This window comes from Mytilus galloprovincialis, chromosome 7, assembly GCF_965363235.1.
Source record: "Mytilus galloprovincialis chromosome 7, xbMytGall1.hap1.1, whole genome shotgun sequence".
NCBI lineage: Eukaryota > Metazoa > Mollusca > Bivalvia > Mytilida > Mytilidae > Mytilus > Mytilus galloprovincialis.
Window position 1 is genome coordinate 21,894,127 of NC_134844.1, and position 19,243 is coordinate 21,913,369.

At 31.5% G+C, this 19,243-nt stretch overlaps 1 protein-coding gene across 3 annotated transcripts; it reads left to right on the forward strand.

Annotated features, from left to right (window-relative positions):
- Positions 1–6,624: 6,624 nt before the first annotated feature.
- On the forward strand, positions 6,625–17,671 carry LOC143082548 (heat shock 70 kDa protein 12A-like). 3 transcript variants are annotated; one of them, XM_076258265.1, is made up of 9 exons: positions 6,625–6,729; positions 7,605–7,636; positions 10,005–10,157; positions 10,608–10,646; positions 12,042–12,116; positions 13,841–14,128; positions 14,591–14,824; positions 15,297–15,456; positions 16,590–17,671. In XM_076258265.1, exons 2-9 carry the CDS (start codon positions 7,613–7,615, stop codon positions 17,642–17,644), a joined length of 2,028 nt encoding a protein of 675 aa, XP_076114380.1. In that variant the 5' UTR covers positions 6,625–6,729; positions 7,605–7,612; the 3' UTR covers positions 17,645–17,671. The 3 variants fall into 3 exon arrangements, with proteins under 3 accessions (XP_076114380.1, XP_076114382.1, XP_076114381.1); XM_076258266.1 differs by lacking the exon at positions 6,625–6,729 and adding an exon at positions 7,119–7,222; XM_076258267.1 differs by lacking the exon at positions 12,042–12,116.
- Positions 17,672–19,243: the final 1,572 nt, after the last annotated feature.

Here is a 19,243-nt window from a genome sequence, read left to right on the forward strand (position 1 = left end):
GCCTACCAACCAAGATGGCCGACATCAGTAAATACAGTAACAGGTGAGCGACACAGGCTCTTGAGAGCCTCTAGTTACATTATTTTATAGTTACTGTACATAAAATAAACATAGCTGTGTTAATCTTAGTTCCATTGAAAATCTTCTTAAAATGATAAATTTTATTTTCCTATATAAAACAAGCTACAGTTAATGGAGGACTGTCTTAGACAAAATGTTTTGTTTAGTCTTTAGTTTTCTATGTTGTGTCTTGTGTACTATTATTTGTCTGTTTGTCTTGTTCATTTTTAGCCATGGCGTTGTCAGTTTATTTTGGATTTATGAGTTTGACTGTCCCTCTGGTATCTTTCGCCCCTCTTTTAATGGTTGTGAAGGCATTGATTTACTCAGGATGGTGGACATCAAAAGAATGCCTCTAGATAGGATTATCTGTTAATTTGTTTTGAAGTGTGATCAGACAAAGTGATCAGACAAAGTTTTGTCGTTGACACCTAATGTTGTATTTCCTGAACACCTAATGTTTCCTGAGCAGGGCCAGTTTAAAATTTGTCTTAACTCCAACCATTATATACCAACGAGGCCTGGGGCTTTTTCATAGTATGCTGATTTAAAAATTTTGCTATAGAAAGATAATAAATAGAAAGAAATAATATAAATCTAGGGTTAAGAATGTACTCACAAAGGGATTACCTTGCACTGCCAATAATTGCACTGATTAAATCAATTTTAATTAAATTGTTTGACTAGGATAATACTCCTTTAGTTTATGCACATCCTCATGTGATGTTCTTTATCTAAGTAATATACGTAAATACATTGTATAAGTCTTCCTATGTAGAAAAAGTTCTGCTTATAATTGTTTATAACCACATATTACAACAGTGAAAAAAGAGTGTTAAGGAGTTGTGCTTATGAGATACTATTACCACAAATTGACAGATAGCAACATTGAATAAAGTAGCTTCAATTATCTCTTCTTATGATATATGTAGGATTAAATTTTTTATGAACTTGATGAAGTGCTCTACAAATGTGTACAGGTTCATAAAATTCAGTCTTAAGGATGTACACATCTGAGGAGCCAAAAATTTCTAGAATTAACCTTTTTTTCTTAACCTGATTTTTGGGTTTATAAGACTGTAACAAAACAATTGGTAAAAATTCATATGGTGGTGCACTACGGTCCTTTGAATATGCCCAATTTTGATGATTTTCCCATTTTTCATTGATTTTTACCTATTTTTTGGCTATTATCGTGAAAAAAATTAAATTTTCCTACTTTCTATAAAGATGAAGTGGACTAATCTGAATAAATTTTACTTTTAAAAACTATAGGTAGGTGTTAATATAAGAAAGTTTTATCATATTTTGACGCTGTTTGTGTAAAATTGACCATGCTGTCAATTTTGTAAATTTGTGAGTTTTATATAGAAATCTATGAAATTTAAGCACAAGGTTTATGACCATAAAAGGAAAGTTGGGATTGATTTTGGGTGTTTTAGTCGGAATAGTTTAGGAATTAGGGGCCAAAAAGGGCCCAAAATAAGCATTTTTCTTGGTTTTCGCACAATAACTTTAGTATAAGTAAACAGAAATCTATGAAATTTTAGCATAAGGTCTATGACCACAAAAGGAAGGTTGGGATTGATTTTGGGAGTTTTAGTCCCAAAAGTTTAGGAATAAGGGGCCAAAAACAGGTCCCAAATAAGCATTTTTCTTGGTTTTTGCACAATAACTTTAGTATAAGTAAATAGAAATCTATTAAATTTTAACACAAGGTTTATGACCACAAAAGGAAGGTTGGGATTGATTTTGGGAGTTATGGTCCCAATGAATTAGGGGCTAAAAGGGTCCAAAATTAAACTTTGTTTGATTTCATCAACAAATGAATTACATGTATTTGGGTTCTTTGTAATGCCAAATCTAACAGTGTATTCAGATTCGGTATTTTTGGTCCTGTTTTCAAATTGGTCTACATTAAGGTCCAAAGAGTCCAAAATTGGGGTTCTTTGATATGCTGAATCTAAATATGTACTTAGATTTTTGATTATGGGCCCAGTTTTCAAGTTGGTCCAAATCAGGGTCCAAAATTATTATATTAAGTATTTTGCAATAGCAAGCAATTTTCAATTGCACAGTATTCCGCAATAGCAAGAAATCTTCAATTGCACAGTATTGTGCAATTATAGCAAGAAATCTTCAATTGCACAGTATTGTGCAATTATAACAAGAAATCTTCAATTGCACAGTATTGCGCAATAGCAAGAAATGTCTAATTGCACAATATTGTGCAATAGCAAGAAATTTTCAATTGCACAGTTTTGCACAATAGCAAGAAATATTCAATTGCACAGTATTGTCCCGTTTTCAAATTGGTTTACATTAAGGTCCAAAGGGTCAAAAATTAAATTTTGTTTGATTTCAACAAAAATTAAATGTATGGGTTCTTCAATATGCTGAATCTAACCATGTATTCAGATTTTATACGTTTGATATTTTGGCTCGGTTATCAAATTGGTCCACATTGAGGTCTAAAGGGTCTAAAATTGAACATTATTTAATTTCATCAAAAATTGAATTCTTTGGGTTCTATGATATGCTGAATCTAACCATGTATTTAGATTTTGATATTGGACCATAATAGGTAAATGTCCAATTTAAGATTTTTAAGTTTTTTTTTAAGTTTAAGTTCTAAGACCACATTCATTCTGTGTCAGAAACCTATGTTGTGTCAACTATTTAATCACAATCCAAATTCAGAGCTGTATCAGTTTGAATGTTGTGTCCATACTTTCCCCAACTGTTCAGGGTTCAACCTCTACGGTCTTATAAAGCTGCGCCCTGCAGAGCATCTAGTTCTCAGTTTTAAGAACACAATGCATTTTATTTCAACTTTTTTGTTATAAATGATAAAATACATATCTAAGAAATTTGATTGAAAAAATACATATCTAAGAAATTTGAAAAGACCAAAATGATATGGGATGTACATGATTCTTGTAAAATAATTTTTTGTATCCCTCACCCATTTTCTCGAAATTTTGGCTGAAAAGACTGACTTGATTGGTTGTAAAATTTGAAAACTGGATTACTCAAAAACTATTCATTGTAAATACACAATTTTTTCACAGAGTTATGTTTGACTATAATATTTTTTAGATTCATTCATATTTTCCACTTGTATCACATGTTATGGAAATAATTCAAGAACGAGATTTCAACGCGACTGAAACATCAGAAGAATACATCCTTAAAGACAGACTGATTCCTATATATATCCTATGCACCAAACCCTCAAACTAAATTAAAACAACCCAGGTAGCCTGAGACTTGATAAACAATTTGTGCTTACCAAAAAAAAAAAAAAGTTTACTTGGGTTGCAATTGCTGTATGTTAGAGACTACCATTCAAGAAAAAATAAATTAGAAACAGTTACAAGCAAAAAAAGGACAATTCCACCTGAGTTCTGCATGATAGTATTGGTCTGTAGTTTGTCATTTCAAGTAATACCAGAATTTAGTGATAATCTTATGGTAATATATCAATAATGTTTGACTTATACAGTCATCGTGCATGAAACACATTTGTACACCCTCATCTGCACATCTGTTAAATGTCTTGTTAAAGGAGAAGGTCTGGTAAGGGCCGAATTTGGCCTCAGATTTTAGATTCATCTGATGAAAGATTTTTGACACTTTTAAAGACTTGAGAGACTACTTCAGTCGATTCAATCAGTGTATGTGAAAGTTTTGATTTGATTTAGTCTTTAAAGACGCTTGAATTCAACTTTAATATGCCCCAACTTTCAGATGTTTTTTGTCAAACATGACAGTGGCCGCTTCCATGTTCACTCTCAACCTTTATATATTTAGTTTAAATATATTTTTTTTATAGTGGATCGGGAAACAAGTTTTGCAACTTATATTAATCCCTTTCCATTTTTCAGATGCGAGTGCTGCCTAGTAGAAGCATTAGCCTACTCTTTTTCGAAATCTACAAGGGTGTCTTTAACGTGCAAGTGATATGGCTCTCTCTTAACACGGGTCAGCCATTTATCGTCCCCTTCCGACGGACTATCATCGTTTCCTCATGACCATACTCGCAAATGGTGTCAAGGAGAGCCGAAACTTCAGTCCCTGCAATTTTCATCCCTGAACGGGAATCGAACCAGGAACCTTTGTGTTAGTAGTCCGATGCACTAACCACTACACCACGGCTCTCACAAAGTAGACGGATTTTTCATATTAAAGGTTGAATTCAAGTATATGTTATGTATTATCATCAAATACAACTTATATTTAAATATTAAGAATACAAATGCGGCCACTTCCATTAAAGAAGGAAACCGTCTAAAATTTAACTCAAATGCTGATATTGTGAAGATTTCAGTTATTTAGCATGACTTTATGATGCTTGTACTCGATATTTGTCCATTACATTGTCAAAAAGCAGACCATATTTATGTAAAAGAAGTATTCTACTTTCCAATAAATAGGTTAAAGTTTACATTTTAACAATTTTGTAAAACTGCTATTTTTGGGGGCTAAAAAGGGGTCTTACTGGACCTACTCCTTTTGTTGACTTGTAGTTCAATCAAACACACTAATTCTCTCATAACATGCATAAAGAAATGATGAGCAGCAATTTGCTACAGGATATAACAAAACAAAATACTATCTATTAAAGACCAAAGGTCAACGATGTTTACAATCTTAATGTAATGTTCAGGAATTAACTACTTTGGTTATCTTTTTTATTCAGGTTTATTTCTAAGGAGCATATGTACAACACTCATGTTTATCCAACCCCTAAATCCTTAGATTACAAGTACAGGTGATGACTGGACCTTATATGCAAATTAAATATTCATTTACTACTTCAATTAATACAAGATTGTCATGAGCTGTCAATTATAGGTGAAGTTGTGTATCGTTTTATCTACTTTACAGTTTTCTCCTTATTTGACTTGTCGTGTCTCTCTATTGGTGCATCCAACTGTGGGGTATTTGGCTTTTGTTTTGGGCGAGTATTAAAGCTGTTATGTCGTTGATACAAATAAGAATTAAGAAACTTATTAGGTCTATCAATGGCCGTGCTAAATCAATGTTTTTAAAAAATATATGTTACAAAACACATGTCCATGACGAATATGTTGTCCCCACAGATATATCTCAAAACAACATCGTTATTTCTGGTGTAAACATCACATTACATAAACTGCTTGATAAATGAATAAGGTATGAATACAAATAATTCACTTAGAAACTCATCACATACCCTCACGACATTTACTAAAGAGGAAATCTTCGATAATCATAGTTTGGAATTTCAAAATGAAGAACTGGATTTTCCATCACTGAACTGGATACCTAAAATCACAAACAACAGCATATTGCTGGGTCTTCCATGAAACATTTCAAACTGTTTACTTCAATTTGTATCAGCAATCAAAGCCGGGCTTCAAAGTTATTGCAAAACTGCCTATATTCTAGAGGTCTAATCAGATGACGATACTTAAACATTTCAAAGACCTTTTAAGTTTAAGAGTACATATTATTACAATCTAAGACTATTTCTTCTTGTGATAACATTTGAATTTTCTACACTTTACACAAGTATACCCCATTCCAAGCTAAAATATAAATTGAAAGAGTTGGTTACGCTTTGTTTCATAAAAAAATGACCAACGTAGATACAAGTATCTTGCTCCTTTTCTTGACGACTTGTTCCTTTATCCTTATGAGGCTGACTTCATACAGGAACTTACAAGGAAGAAAAAAAAAGAAATAAACAGTATCTAATTTTACTTTCCGCTCTAAAGATGATGTTCTCTCTAAAAAAAAATCTAATTTTGGTGACTATGTTGAACACATCTATCCCATTGACGATACAACAGATACAGTTTAGGCTCATAGTTTGACTTACATCTAGAATTTGAAAATGAGAGTCGGTTGAAAACAAAAGACAACTAGAAAAAAGATGATTTCAGCTTTCTTATTGTGAACCTACTATTTCTATGTAGCAACATTCCAGAAGCGCCTGCATGCGGAGTTTATATCTCCAAATATTGAAACGATTTTCCAGGGCTTGGATTTCCTATCACAATTTCCTTGATATAGGTTGCTGCTCACAAGGAAACCATGAAACCAAGTCAGGAATTTGCAATTGTTTTCCCCGTTGTTCCGTTTGTTGATCTAGTCTAACGTTTCAAAATGTTGTCAGTTTTTTATGGACTTGCCCCATTTCTTTAAATTTAATTTGAAGTTCGTTTTTTTTGTTGATAATTTTTATATGTGAGAATTGGTTTAATGTTACGTCTATCTCTTTGAAAGATTTTATGATATCCAAATAGACCACTGTGCAATTTGAGAGATGGTAAACATTAAAATAAATGACATTGTTAAATCATATTCACACCAAATTATGGGCTCCGAATTTTTTTTTTTTTTTTTTTTTTTTAGATTTTTCTTTTGAAATTTCTTAAATATATATACTAGTAGATAATGTATTTTAATTGATACATCTATGGTCAGTTACTTGTTATAGTATCGTTTTGTATACGTTCCAAATAAAGAGGTAAAAACAGTTTATCATTTTTGTCAAGGCGAACTCTACGTTATATGTCAACAGGGTAAAGAGGTCGGATATTAATTGTACAGATAGTCATCGATCGTTAACTTATTGATATATTGGAGAACGCGGAAGAAATTTATCGACAGAAACTATAAGTAAGCTAATATTCACATTTTTATATACAAAAACACCAATCGTCTTCTTTTTTCTTTTTAAAAATATATACTGATTAATCGTTGATATTTTATACAAATGTACTTATTAACAGCAGTTAGGTAAACATGAAATTACTTAATAACTGATATTTTGCATCAAGTATGGTTCCGATTTTGCCTTGAGTAAAAAAAAAATCAGTCGCGGTCGTGGTGATCATCACAAAAACTGATTTTAGTATCGTATATATATCAAGTAGCTGCTTCACCTTAAACCCGTTCTAGTTATACAGCTTCAGTTGTACACTTTGCTAGTTAAGGACATAATAAATAATCGTCACGTTTAATACTGTGCCAAGTGAACCGTAATCAGTTAAGGAGATCGTTACAAAAAAAGAAACTTTAAATGTATGGGTAGTATTTTTATCTATTTGTTAATCACATATGATTTAGAATGCGGAAGATGTTTTATTTTTAGAAGTATATCGACAGATAGGTAAGTTGTGCACCAATTGTTTAATGTCAACTTAAAATGAATTAAATTCTTATCAGAAACACAAAGCTGTCAGAAGTATCATTATTAACGTAAGAGGCAGTAAGAGAAAAGGCAATTGTTAAAAAACAATTCTCATATAATGGCATTGTAATTTCAAACTTTGTCACGTATGAAACAACATACCTGTGTAACCAAGAAAGACACTTTCAAATAAGCTCGGGAGTAATGTTATTATTATATAAACCGAAAGTTTTACATAATTTAATTTATTAACACTCACTTGGGTATTTTTCCAGTTGTTCATCTTTCCTTATAATAAGGCAAAGAACTCATACGTTTCGAAATCTTGCATGCATGAATAATTGTAATTTATTCTTCGTAGGTAAAATAATGGGGAACATATTGAGTAGAAAGGTATGTATCTTTAATCTTAACCACCAAACACCTATTGTTTGTATTCATCTGAAATTCAGTCCAGCAATGTTAGAACACAACATTGTTTTTGTTGTTCCCTTGAACTGTGACATCGTTGAAACGCTACCTGCGCTATCTAATCCCCTTCTGCAAACTAGCAAGGCCATTTGAAAATATAGTTTTCATTGGTCCATTTATTGTTTTCCTTGTCTTCTTTCTTTAGGGTTGTTACACGGTATATGGTGCAGAAAAAATGCATGTACTAAGTCAGGAACATGAGTTGTTTTCCGTTCGTTTGATGTTTTTGAGCTTTTAATTATGCCATTTGATAAAAGACTTTCAAATTTGAATTTTCCTTCGAGTTCGGTATTTTTTTTATATCAGTTTTTATACATAGTAGCAAGTACAAAACAGATACAACCGATCTCAAGAAGACCATTCGGTTTTAGTTTGACATGGATCTTACGTAGATTTATCTTTCTTAATTATTTATGCAGGGACAAATCTTACTAACAATAACGCAGATTATAGGGAAAAATTGTCTGAAATTTTTATTAGAGTTTTTACGTCAACATATTCATTACGTTTCTAGGACATGATATTCAACAGCAAGACTGTCGATGCTTAACTTTTTTGTTACCGTATATTCGCTATATGCATTCATAGGCTTCTATGACGAAACAAAAATAAATGCTAACAAGATACGTTACTTTCCTGATTTGATATAAACAGTTATCAAAGGTACCAGTCTCATAACTTAATACGCCAGACGCGCGTTTCGTCTTGATAAGACTCATCAATGACGCACAGATCAAAATAATTACAAAGCCAAATAAGTACAAAGTTAAGGAGCATTGATGACCAAAATTCCAATATAAACACGATGCTCCATGATTGTGTGACTATGCTGATGATTCTTTATCATTATATCGAAAAATTAACATTCACTAGCATGTTTATCTAAAGTCATAACAATTCATAATATCTAATAAAATTAGTAGATCTAGCTAACAAAGTTCTTATATTTGAATAAAGTAACATAAGTGAAAAATTGTTTAACGTTAATTAAGCTATAATTAAAAATTGTTTGCTCTTTATGATTAATGTAAGATAGTTTTCATTGGTCCATTTATTGTTTTCCTTGTCTTCTTTCTTTAGGGTTGTTACACAGTATATGGTGCAGAAAAAATGCATGTACTAAGTCAACAATCTTTCATTATGGGGAGATAATATATAATTCAGGTTTCAATTTATAATCTTTAAAAAAAAAAAGTTTTATGTAGGTTCAAATTATAATTTTTCACTAAAACATTTGGCATAAGTTGAAAGCTTCTGGAATAAAGTGATGGCTATGGCATTCTGTTTTTGTGGTTGTGCGTATGTGTGTTTTTGTTAGGGGGTGTTACACTTCTTTCATGTATTTGTCTTTAGGGGTCGAGTAATTGAAATGAACTAAGACAGCATGTTTGCTTTAATCGAGTCCTGACATAATTTTATACACCATATTAAAGCAGCACATTATCCTTTACAAGTAACATGATCAATGTTGTTGGAGATAATATGATGCATACATCAATTTGAAACATCGATTCTTGACAGCAGAATGAAACATGTGTTATCCTCCTGCTCATTGTACCTCATATTAAAATTAGACAAACAAACTTTTTTCAATTATAACCAGAATAGGGCTTTGAAAAAACCCGATTTCATGATTAAGGTGGTACCTAACACTACAGGGAGATAACTCTGTAAAATCAGCTAAACGTTGTGATGAAAAGGGAATATTAAGCTTCTCAATGATCAAAATAAGTGTTTGTCAAACTGCTATATAACCAGTATAATTTTTTCTGATAAAACGGTTGGTTCAAATTTTTTGAAATTTTTATATTTTTGTCAAAGGGTCAAAGTAAATACTGTGTCAAAATTTTATGAAAATTAAACGAGCCAAATTAATTTTCGTTAAAGTGTTGGGTACCACCTTAATTGGAAGAAGATTATCTACCTGTGATTCTAGAGATATTTGTCTTATCACATTAAGAAACCTAATGATGACGAGGTTAGTTCTAAACGTTCTTGCACACCTATGACTGTCTTATATGTCGGAATATCTAGATGTAACAAAATAATATTAATTAGATAAGGAAATAATTCTTTATGTTGGTATCTATTAATTTAAAACACTACAAAAGAAACAGATGAAATTAAAGATATATATTACATATATGTCTTTGATAAATCAATAAAAAATAATAAGATCTAGTTTATTTATAGATTTTGTCACGATTTAAAACTCAATAAAATAACTAGATGTAAAGAGAAATCTTTGAAATATTATATAAAACCTTCTTTGTATGGCAATAAATTGTAGAAGAAGCAGAAAAAGAAAAAGACTGTAAGAAAAAATAATGCAGACGAAATTGACAAAAAGGAGCAAACTGAAGAGGATAAGATGCCGCACAATGTTCATGTTCAATTTGGTGATGGTCAAACTGGTACCTTAACGGATATAGTTAGACCACAGGTATTAAATGTAACTATATGGCAAGTGCAGAAGTGGCTAGTTTTACTTTTATTGCCGTGGTCACTCCAGATTATCTATTAGTGTTCTTAATATCGAATATTGTATGACTCAAAAGAGCCATACCGAAATCAGGATGTGCCTAAGTGTTTCGTGAAACTCAATCTGATTGATATAATTTATGTTTATTTACTAGTACATATATTATATTAAACCGTTGATCGTCTTTGACTTTGTTTTGTGTAAATATTTACTCAATCATAGTTTTAAATTCTCTAAATTTTAAATTATGCAGCACCCTGCTTACCCAGTTTTATACAAAATCTTTTATTTTTATAAATCCGTTATCAAAATCTGTTATTCTAAAAATTATTTAAATAATAAAAAAGTGATACATAAATATCAAAATCAGAGTCAATCGTAATGCTTTGTAATAGAATTTATTATTTCCAGGAAATAACAGTCGAAGTTAACGTAGAGAGAAAACCAATAGTAAGTACCACTGTATCATTGTTTAAAATAATTTACTTTCAAATCGACCAATTGATAATGCCCATAAGTATGTTAAATTCAATGACCGACAAATGCGGCGTCAATAGAATCGAGTTCTTGATCATCTAACACGATACTTCGAGTTTGAAAAGATAGCATTCCTCAATACTCCAAGTTAATTAAACGTATAACCCACTCATCCTTTCATTTTCAGATACCTGTGTTTTTTCTCTCCATCGAATTAATGATTTCACACGTATACATTGAATATTTCTTATATAATGCATGCAACTAGTATATAGACATACATATTTTTTTTTTATAAACATAAGAAAGATGGTTGACTGACGTGACGTAGATGATATAACCCGACAATGTAACCTTATGAATTTGTTGTCGCTGCTTGCTCAAAATCATACACTTCTTGTCAATTCATTTTCAATTGGATCATGTGGATGAAATAATGTTTGAGTAAGATCAGTTTCTTTCACAGACTAATTTGAGATAAGTGAATCCCAGTAGTAATAACTATCCGTCTGTCAGATCTTCTTTGACGCATGAGTCAAAATTTGATCACACGATTTCAATATATTCGTTGAGATTTATTTCGATTTTTGTTTAAAAAAACCCACAAATAATGTTTTGGAAGCATCGTCATTGTGTTATTGTACTATTGCGTTTTTTATTTATATATTTGTTTGTTAAATGGTAATTAAGATTATAACACAATGTTGACTGCTCCACTAATTTTTACATTTTTACCTATTATGTCTGTCGGAATTTCATACGAGTGTCATACAAGTGAGAAGTTTAGCTAGATATAAAACCAGGTTTTATTTGCCATTTTCTACTTAAAAAAATGCCTGTACCAAATCAGGAATATGTACGGCCTAAAATGTCAGTTTCCTTGTTTCGTTGATTTGTATTTGGTGGACACGTTTTTTTGTGTTTTTTTTTATTTATCTATTAAAAAGCTAAGTGATATGTAGAAAATGACATTACAGTATCAAAATTTTATCTTTAAGCATACCATAAAGGCATATTGCATTTGTTTGTTGTTTGTGTAATTGTGTTGTATAATCAAATCTACTAGTATTGATCAAGTTTTTTTTTTTAAATTCAAAGTTCTGATATCCGTTTTAAAACTGAATATCAACAAATTAATAAGGACAATTGCGAGTAAGACATTTTTATACGAATTCTAAAACATGACATCACTAATTCTTATTATTTAACGTAAACTAAACGTATTGTAGTTTGTTGCTAATAGTGAATTAAATTATATTTAACTTTTGTATCAAAACACATATAACATTATCCTTTTGAAACTATTTTAACAAATCCGGTTGTACTTGATATCTGCATCAGTTATTTTCTCATACCGATTTGTAATAGGTTAGCGATTCAATGCCATCGACATCAGCCGTAAATACTACGCAGGATGAAAAAGATGACAAGACAACGATAAAGGTATACATGAAGATTCTTTAAATCCATGGAAATATCATCTTTATTGGTTAAAATAACAATGGTTTGATTAGGGACCTTCCATTTTAAATTTTCCTTGGAGTTCCATATTTTTGTGATTTTACTTTTATCCATACTTGATGCAAAAAGCCGAAAGGGACTCTTTGTTTTTCTTTAATAAAACTGTATGCACATCTCGAATTCATTTGAAAGACCCGGCATGCATATTCGCTATGAAAAGGGAGGCAAAACTAATACAGATTCATATCCTTAGCATGTATATCATATAAAGAACCCAAGTTTCAATGAAACAATAAAAGATACACAACGAAGTTAACAATTTCTCAGGTCTTTAAACCAGTATGAAAAAGTTACTTACCACAATTTCCTGTAAGTTAAGTGCTCGTCGATTTTGCGCAAGTCTTCTTTTTGCCAAATATATGCAATGTGAATCGAAACCTCAACAATTGAATATCTGATTTTTAAAAGATATTATAGTTGTCTAATATTCATCATCTGTTGTTTTCTTAAGCATTGTCCGAAATATATTGCAAAGGAGAATATTTACATCAAACAAGTAATTAAAAACAGAACAGTAGAACTATCTATGACTATAGAAACCTTTATGTAGAACGAACCTTCTATAGGGTTTCGAAAGTACGCTTAGTGCAAGTCTGTTGCTATGTTTATTTTGATTCAATGAACTATTACAGTGTCAATAGTTATCAAAAGTACCAGGATTATAATTTAGAACGCCAGACGCGCGTTTCGTCTACATACGACTCATCAGTGACGCTCAAATCGAAATATTGATAAAGCCAAACATGTACAAAGTTGAAGAGCATTGAGGATCCAAAATTCCAAAAAGTTGTGCCAAATACGGCTAGGGTAATCTATACCTGGAATAAGAAAATCCTTAGTTTTTCGAAAAATTCAAAGTTTTGTAAACAGGAAATTTATAAAAATGACCACATTATTGATATTCATGTCATCACCGAAATGTTGACTACTGGGCTGGTGATACCCTCTGGGACGAAACGTCCACCAGCAGTGGCATCGACCCAGTGGTTTAAATAGTTATTAAAAGTACCAGGATTATAATTTAGAACGTATGAACTATTCGTCTCTAAACGTATCATCAACTCAGTGATAATTTGTTTTCATATATTGAACATGATTAAATATGTGCATATTTAGATAACGTATCATGCCAACAAATTAAGCTGACATTTCTACAAAAGCTAAGGCAGTTGGTCTATTAGGCAAACAAGGTAAAAAACGCATACACATTCATTCATAATAAGGAAAACGACAAAAGATTGAAAAAAAAAAACCAACAACAACGAAGTATCGTACGCAGTAAAGTTCTTATATACTGTATACTAGTAGTAGATGTTTCTCGTTTCACATTTAAAATTATTTACCTTCAAATGACAAAAACATATACATCTTAAAGGTTCTGTTTTATTTAAAGTCGGACCTGAAAACATATCTTATAAGAACACCCCTTTTGCATGATAAATCAAACACAGCAGTAATGCCTGATCTTCAGAGAATTATTGAAACAATATGCTAGTAGCATCTAGGCGCTGCCACAGCAGTATATACATTAATATCAAAACTAGTCTTGTGTTTAGTTGACTTTTTGATATCACATTTTTAAATATAAGCTCTGAAAAATGCAAACATGAAAAATTCGAATGAATGTAAAGTATGGGTATTTTCAGAGCACAAAACACTTAAAGCTAATGGTTGCAGCTATAGACTTTGGAACCACATTCTCAGGGTTTGCACACTGTATGCGAGATAATATGACAAAAATATATTGCCATGATTGGCACATGACATATGGGATTACAAATAAGGCACCAACGTCTGTTCTTTTCAAACCAGACATGACGTTCGACAGTTTTGGTTATGAAGCAGAAGAGCATTATCATAATCCAGAAGATGATGAAGATCTTAGTAAATGGTACTTTTTTCGAAACTTCAAGATGATTCTTTACGAATACAAGGTACACTTATTGCAAAAAGATGGTATTGACGTTAACTTTATAATCTCATAGGTTGAATATTATGGAACGTCACACATTTGCTAGTTTGCTAGTGGAAATGTAGATCTATAATTTTTTGATGAAGGCATTAATTTCAATCATTATTCTAGTATAATGCAATATTGTATCTCTTATTGTTCCTGTAAAGGTTCAGAATGACAGAAAGGTAGATTTTAAACATTTGAATATTTTTTAGGGTAACATTGACTCTACAGTAAGCCATTTATTTATCAAAATACCTGTATCCTATATATTATCATGTATTAGTCTAACGAAAAGGACCGGAAATAGAAATGAAAAGAAAGAAGAAAAAGAAAAAGAAAGTCCATAATGTATTTAGTTGAAACACGTTTCCTCTATAGTGTAAGTGTGTTTTCGAAGTAAAAGTGGTATATTAAGCGAGGTTTCTTGCTTTTATTTCAGAAACAATTTAATGTTGAAACAGAGATTGAGGATATGGTCCCTGGACCCCAAAAGGCGAAAATGAAGGCAATAGATGTATTTTCAGCTATCATTAAATACTTCAAAAAATTACTCCTTGATAAAGCACAGAAAAGTTATATAAATCTATCAGAAAATGATATACTCTGGGTTATAACAGTACCAGGAATATGGGATCTAAAGGCAAAACAATTCATGAGAGAATCTGCTATTCAGGTGATTTTTAATTTGTCAACTATAGATTCTGTATATTGAATTGCAACTCCCTCAAGGCGAAGTTAAATACGGTTGTGGCAAGTCCTTTATAATGCTGTAAAATATATCACTACATAATTTCAAACGTTTGATCCGTAGCAACTATATTCGCAACAAGGTGAAATCCCGAAATGTGCATTGCAGCTTTTTCGTTATATTTCATATTCATCAGGTTATACAGTTGTTTTTACTTCTTTGGAAATTGTAACTTTTATAAAAAGTTTCTTCGAATAATGTACGCATTTTGCAAAGCATTATTCTATAAGTCGGCCACAACTGTATAGCGAAACGAGCGTCTGCCGTACTAAATTAAACGCCAGGTATCTTAAATAAATGAGATTTACTTTAATATGAAACTTCTTTTTATACATAATTACGCCATGATTTTTGTTCTTCTGAAATGTTCACCTTAATAAATATTGTAAATTTATAGGCAGGAATTCCTTCTGACCAGTTAATATTAGCACTAGAACCGGAAGCAGCATCCTTATATTGCAGAAAAATGCCAATATTTGTAGAAGAAAAACAGGATGGTGATAAGACGATTTCTCAACTACCTATTGGATCGAAATATATTGTTCTTGACCAAGGAGGTAATATTGACAAGTTCTTTTATACAGAATTAATCATATTAAAGTCACAAATGACAAAAAAAGATATATCAGAATATGTTTCCTCATCCTCTGGTTAAAGCTAGATAAAAAAAATTAATATGACAGCTTGCATCAGTTTATTAAAATTACCATCTATAATATCGGTTTAAGACCGTTATGGAATAACCATTTCACAAATGATATCGGATATGTTCCTCACGTCGTAACTACAATCCCCTTCCCTTTCATGAATTTGACCTACCGAATTAGACTATTTACCGGATTTGTAATCACATAACCAACACGACGGGTGCCGCATGTGGAGCAGGATCTGCTTACCCTTCCGGAGCACCTGAGATCACCCCTAGTTTTTGGTGGGGTTCGTGTTGTTTATTCTTTAGTTTTCTATGTTGTGTCATGTGTACTATTGTTTTTCTGTTTGTCTTTTTCATTTTTAGCCATGGCGTTGTCAGTTTGTTTTAGATTTATGAGTTTGACTGTCCCTTTGGTATCTTTCGTCCCTCTTTTAAGAGGAAAGCATTATAATGCTGTGCGAAGATGTGTTAATTGTTACACTGCAGTTAACATTTCACACCCAGAATTATATCAATACGAATATAAATTAGGAGCTTTACATATATAAAGGACACGAAAACTATCAGTATCATAGTCTTATTGTTTACTGTCAAGTAACTGTTTTTGTTTTGCACAAATGTTTCAATTTCAATATCTTGATCAACATATACTTTACTTTATATGTCATAATCTTCAGGCGTCTGATCATTATATTTGCGTACAAAACAATCAGGTAACATATGCAATCTATCTATGAAAGCCTCTTTAGTCGTGACGTTTCAAGCGTTTATAATTTCACCGAAGAGCTGTCCTACATTAACAGCGTAAATTCTACCTTCCAAAATACAATATCGTGTCTACCTTCGTCTACCATACACTAGTCTGTTTCAACATTTATCGATTTATGTCAAAATGAAGAAACTTCATTATGAAAAGCTTTAATACAAGAGGTAGATATTCCCTCTTCACTCAAAGTATTCGCTTGATTCTTAATCTGAAAATTACTGATGTAATGGTAATTGGACACGATTTAAATGAAATATTGTATATATTTCTAGGTGGAACAATTGATATAACAGTTCATGAAGTCATGCCAGAAGGCAATCTGAAGGAAATACACCAAGCTTGTGGAGGAGTTTGGGGTTCTAACAGTATAAATAAAGAATTTCATCACTTCTTGTGTCAGGTATTTGGAGATGATGTAATGTCGACTTTTCAAAGAAACCATCCATCAGATTTTTTTGAAATAATGAATGAATTCGAACGTAAGAAAATAAGTTATACTGGAGAAAGAGGAAGGGAACGTATGAAATTCTCGTATTTAGTTGCCTATTACAAACAAGTTAAAGAGGTAGACATTACAGAAACTTTAAAAGCAACACAGTTTAAAGACACAGTTCAATTTGATAGAGATAAGGCTTCTCTAAAAAAAGAATTGTTTAAGTCATTTTATGACAAACCAGTGGCGTTTATTGTCGATTATTTAAGAGATCTTCTTGACAAGACGTCAATAAATACTGAAGATAACCCAATCAAAACTATTTTAGCAGTGGGAGGGTTTTCAAAATCAAAAGTTCTAATAGACAAAATTAAGTCATCATTTCCTGATCTTGCAATCGTGGTACCTGCAGATGCCGATTTGGCCGTGCTTAAAGGAGCAATAATATATGCCTTTGAACCAGAATCTGTTACATGTCGTGTTTCCCAATATACATATGGGGTTCCAAACTTTACACCTTACGATGCAAGAGTTCATAAGGATAGACGAATATCTAGAATAGGTCTTCAAAGAAAACCAATGGTTGACGATTCATTTGATAAACATATTGAAATAGGACAGATTTTAGAAATCGGACAATTTCAACAAGAGCATGAATATTATCCTACTACCGAAGAACATAAATCAATCGTTCTGGATTTTTATGCATCAGAAGAAAAGAATCCTAAATTTACTGACGAAGAAAATTGCTATTGTTTGGGAATGCTTCATTTTGATATAACACGTCAAGCAAGAATATTTGTAAAACTTAATGCAAGTGGTACCGAACTAGTGGCTGTGGCAAGAGTAGACGGTGAAAATCAAGAAATTCAAGGCTATTTTAGTCTTATATAAATAAAGGATTTGTTAATTTCTATAAAATGTTTTTTATGAAAATACTTCACACATTATTAATTTATCAAGCCTTTTATTGTACTTGGAATCACAACTATCTCTCCAAAACCCGTAATCTTGCTCTATTGCAATATTTAGATACTTCAGTTTAAGGTGTTCTCTTATATCTCATATTTTCAATCCTGATAGTGATTGGTGAATTATATTTAAGAAACAATGCGTGTGCGTACATTAAATCATACGTCCTCTTTACTACTTCTTGTTGGTAACTTTGTTGTAAGTTTGTTAGAATAATATTTTCTATTTAAAAACAAAAAACACACGGAAATATCGACGATGCTTACGATTTTAACATACATTTTAATGACCTCTACCATATACTAGTAGAGAATTTCATTCATACCATGTACTGTCTGAATATTGAATAATCTAATTCGAACAATAAGAAACGCACCAAGAATCACACAATCAGAACGAAAAATAAAGGGTGAACTATTTAGACCCCAAAAATATTATGGTGAAGGTCTAGAAAATTTCATATACTACATACAAGACTGAGGCGGCAGTGTAGTTCATTAAATGCAAACTTGAATTAGATAAATTTAGTGAATGATTCTAAATGCTGCAGTTCTCTTGTTGAATATGTCAGCCATTACTTTCTAGAATGCCAATTATATTTTAACCTAAGAATATCTGGTTATCTGATCTTATATTATGAACACACACATTGATATTGAGACGTTATTGTTTGGAAAATATGCATATGATTACGAAACTTACTTAGAAAAAACGAAGTTCGTTATTACATTTTAAAAACAGTCATACAGATATTAAAGTTCTTTTTTAGCAGCCGTCGTTTTTTCTTTCTGTCCTATTTGCTTTTTTTGTTGCCATTCCAATATGTAACTTTTCCCTTTATTTTCGATAACTGACGCTATATAACGTTTATGGTTGCTGTCATCACATATATGTGTATTGTATATGTAAGGAGATTATTAATATAAGTTGTAATAACTTGTATCCAATTCTAAGGTTTGATTTATGCCATAAAATAATATTAAACCGTAATGCGTGTTCGCGTGATTATGGAGACCGTTTTTGTTTACTCCGAAAAGGATTGCATCAAACCTCAAAATTATTCAATCGCGTAGTGGAATGAACTATTTGTGGATTCTTATAAATTCTATATAATTGTTTGACTATTTTAAATCTCGGTCTATTTCTGAAATTAATTATTACATACTTTTGATTTTTAACCCTAAATGCTAACATTGCCCATGTGAAATTTTAAAATTGTTTGTATATACATTGAACGACAAATATATGTGATGTATAACATTTTTTGACGTCAGACACCCGAATCAATGAATGTGTTTGTAGATAGATGTTTTTGTGTTCTGTTAAATTATTCCTTTTAAAATTTTTACACGATGATGACTGCTGTACCCATATTTTGACTATTTTATTTATTGTGTCTGTTTAGTTCACGCATCATTGTAAATATAACGGAATTTGATGAGACTGTCATCAAAATGAGAGGTTTAGTGCTATAAAACCAGGTTTAATCCCCCATTTTCTACATTTGAAAATGCCTGTACC

Coding starts and splice junctions, on each gene's coding strand:
- LOC143082548 (XM_076258265.1), top strand. CDS start 7,613: ATGGGGAACATATTGAGTAGAAAG. Junction 10,158..10,607: donor CGGATATAGTTAGACCACAG/GTATTAAATGTA, acceptor TATTATTTCCAG/GAAATAACAGTCGAAGTTAA. Junction 15,457..16,589: donor TATTGTTCTTGACCAAGGAG/GTAATATTGACA, acceptor ATATATTTCTAG/GTGGAACAATTGATATAACA.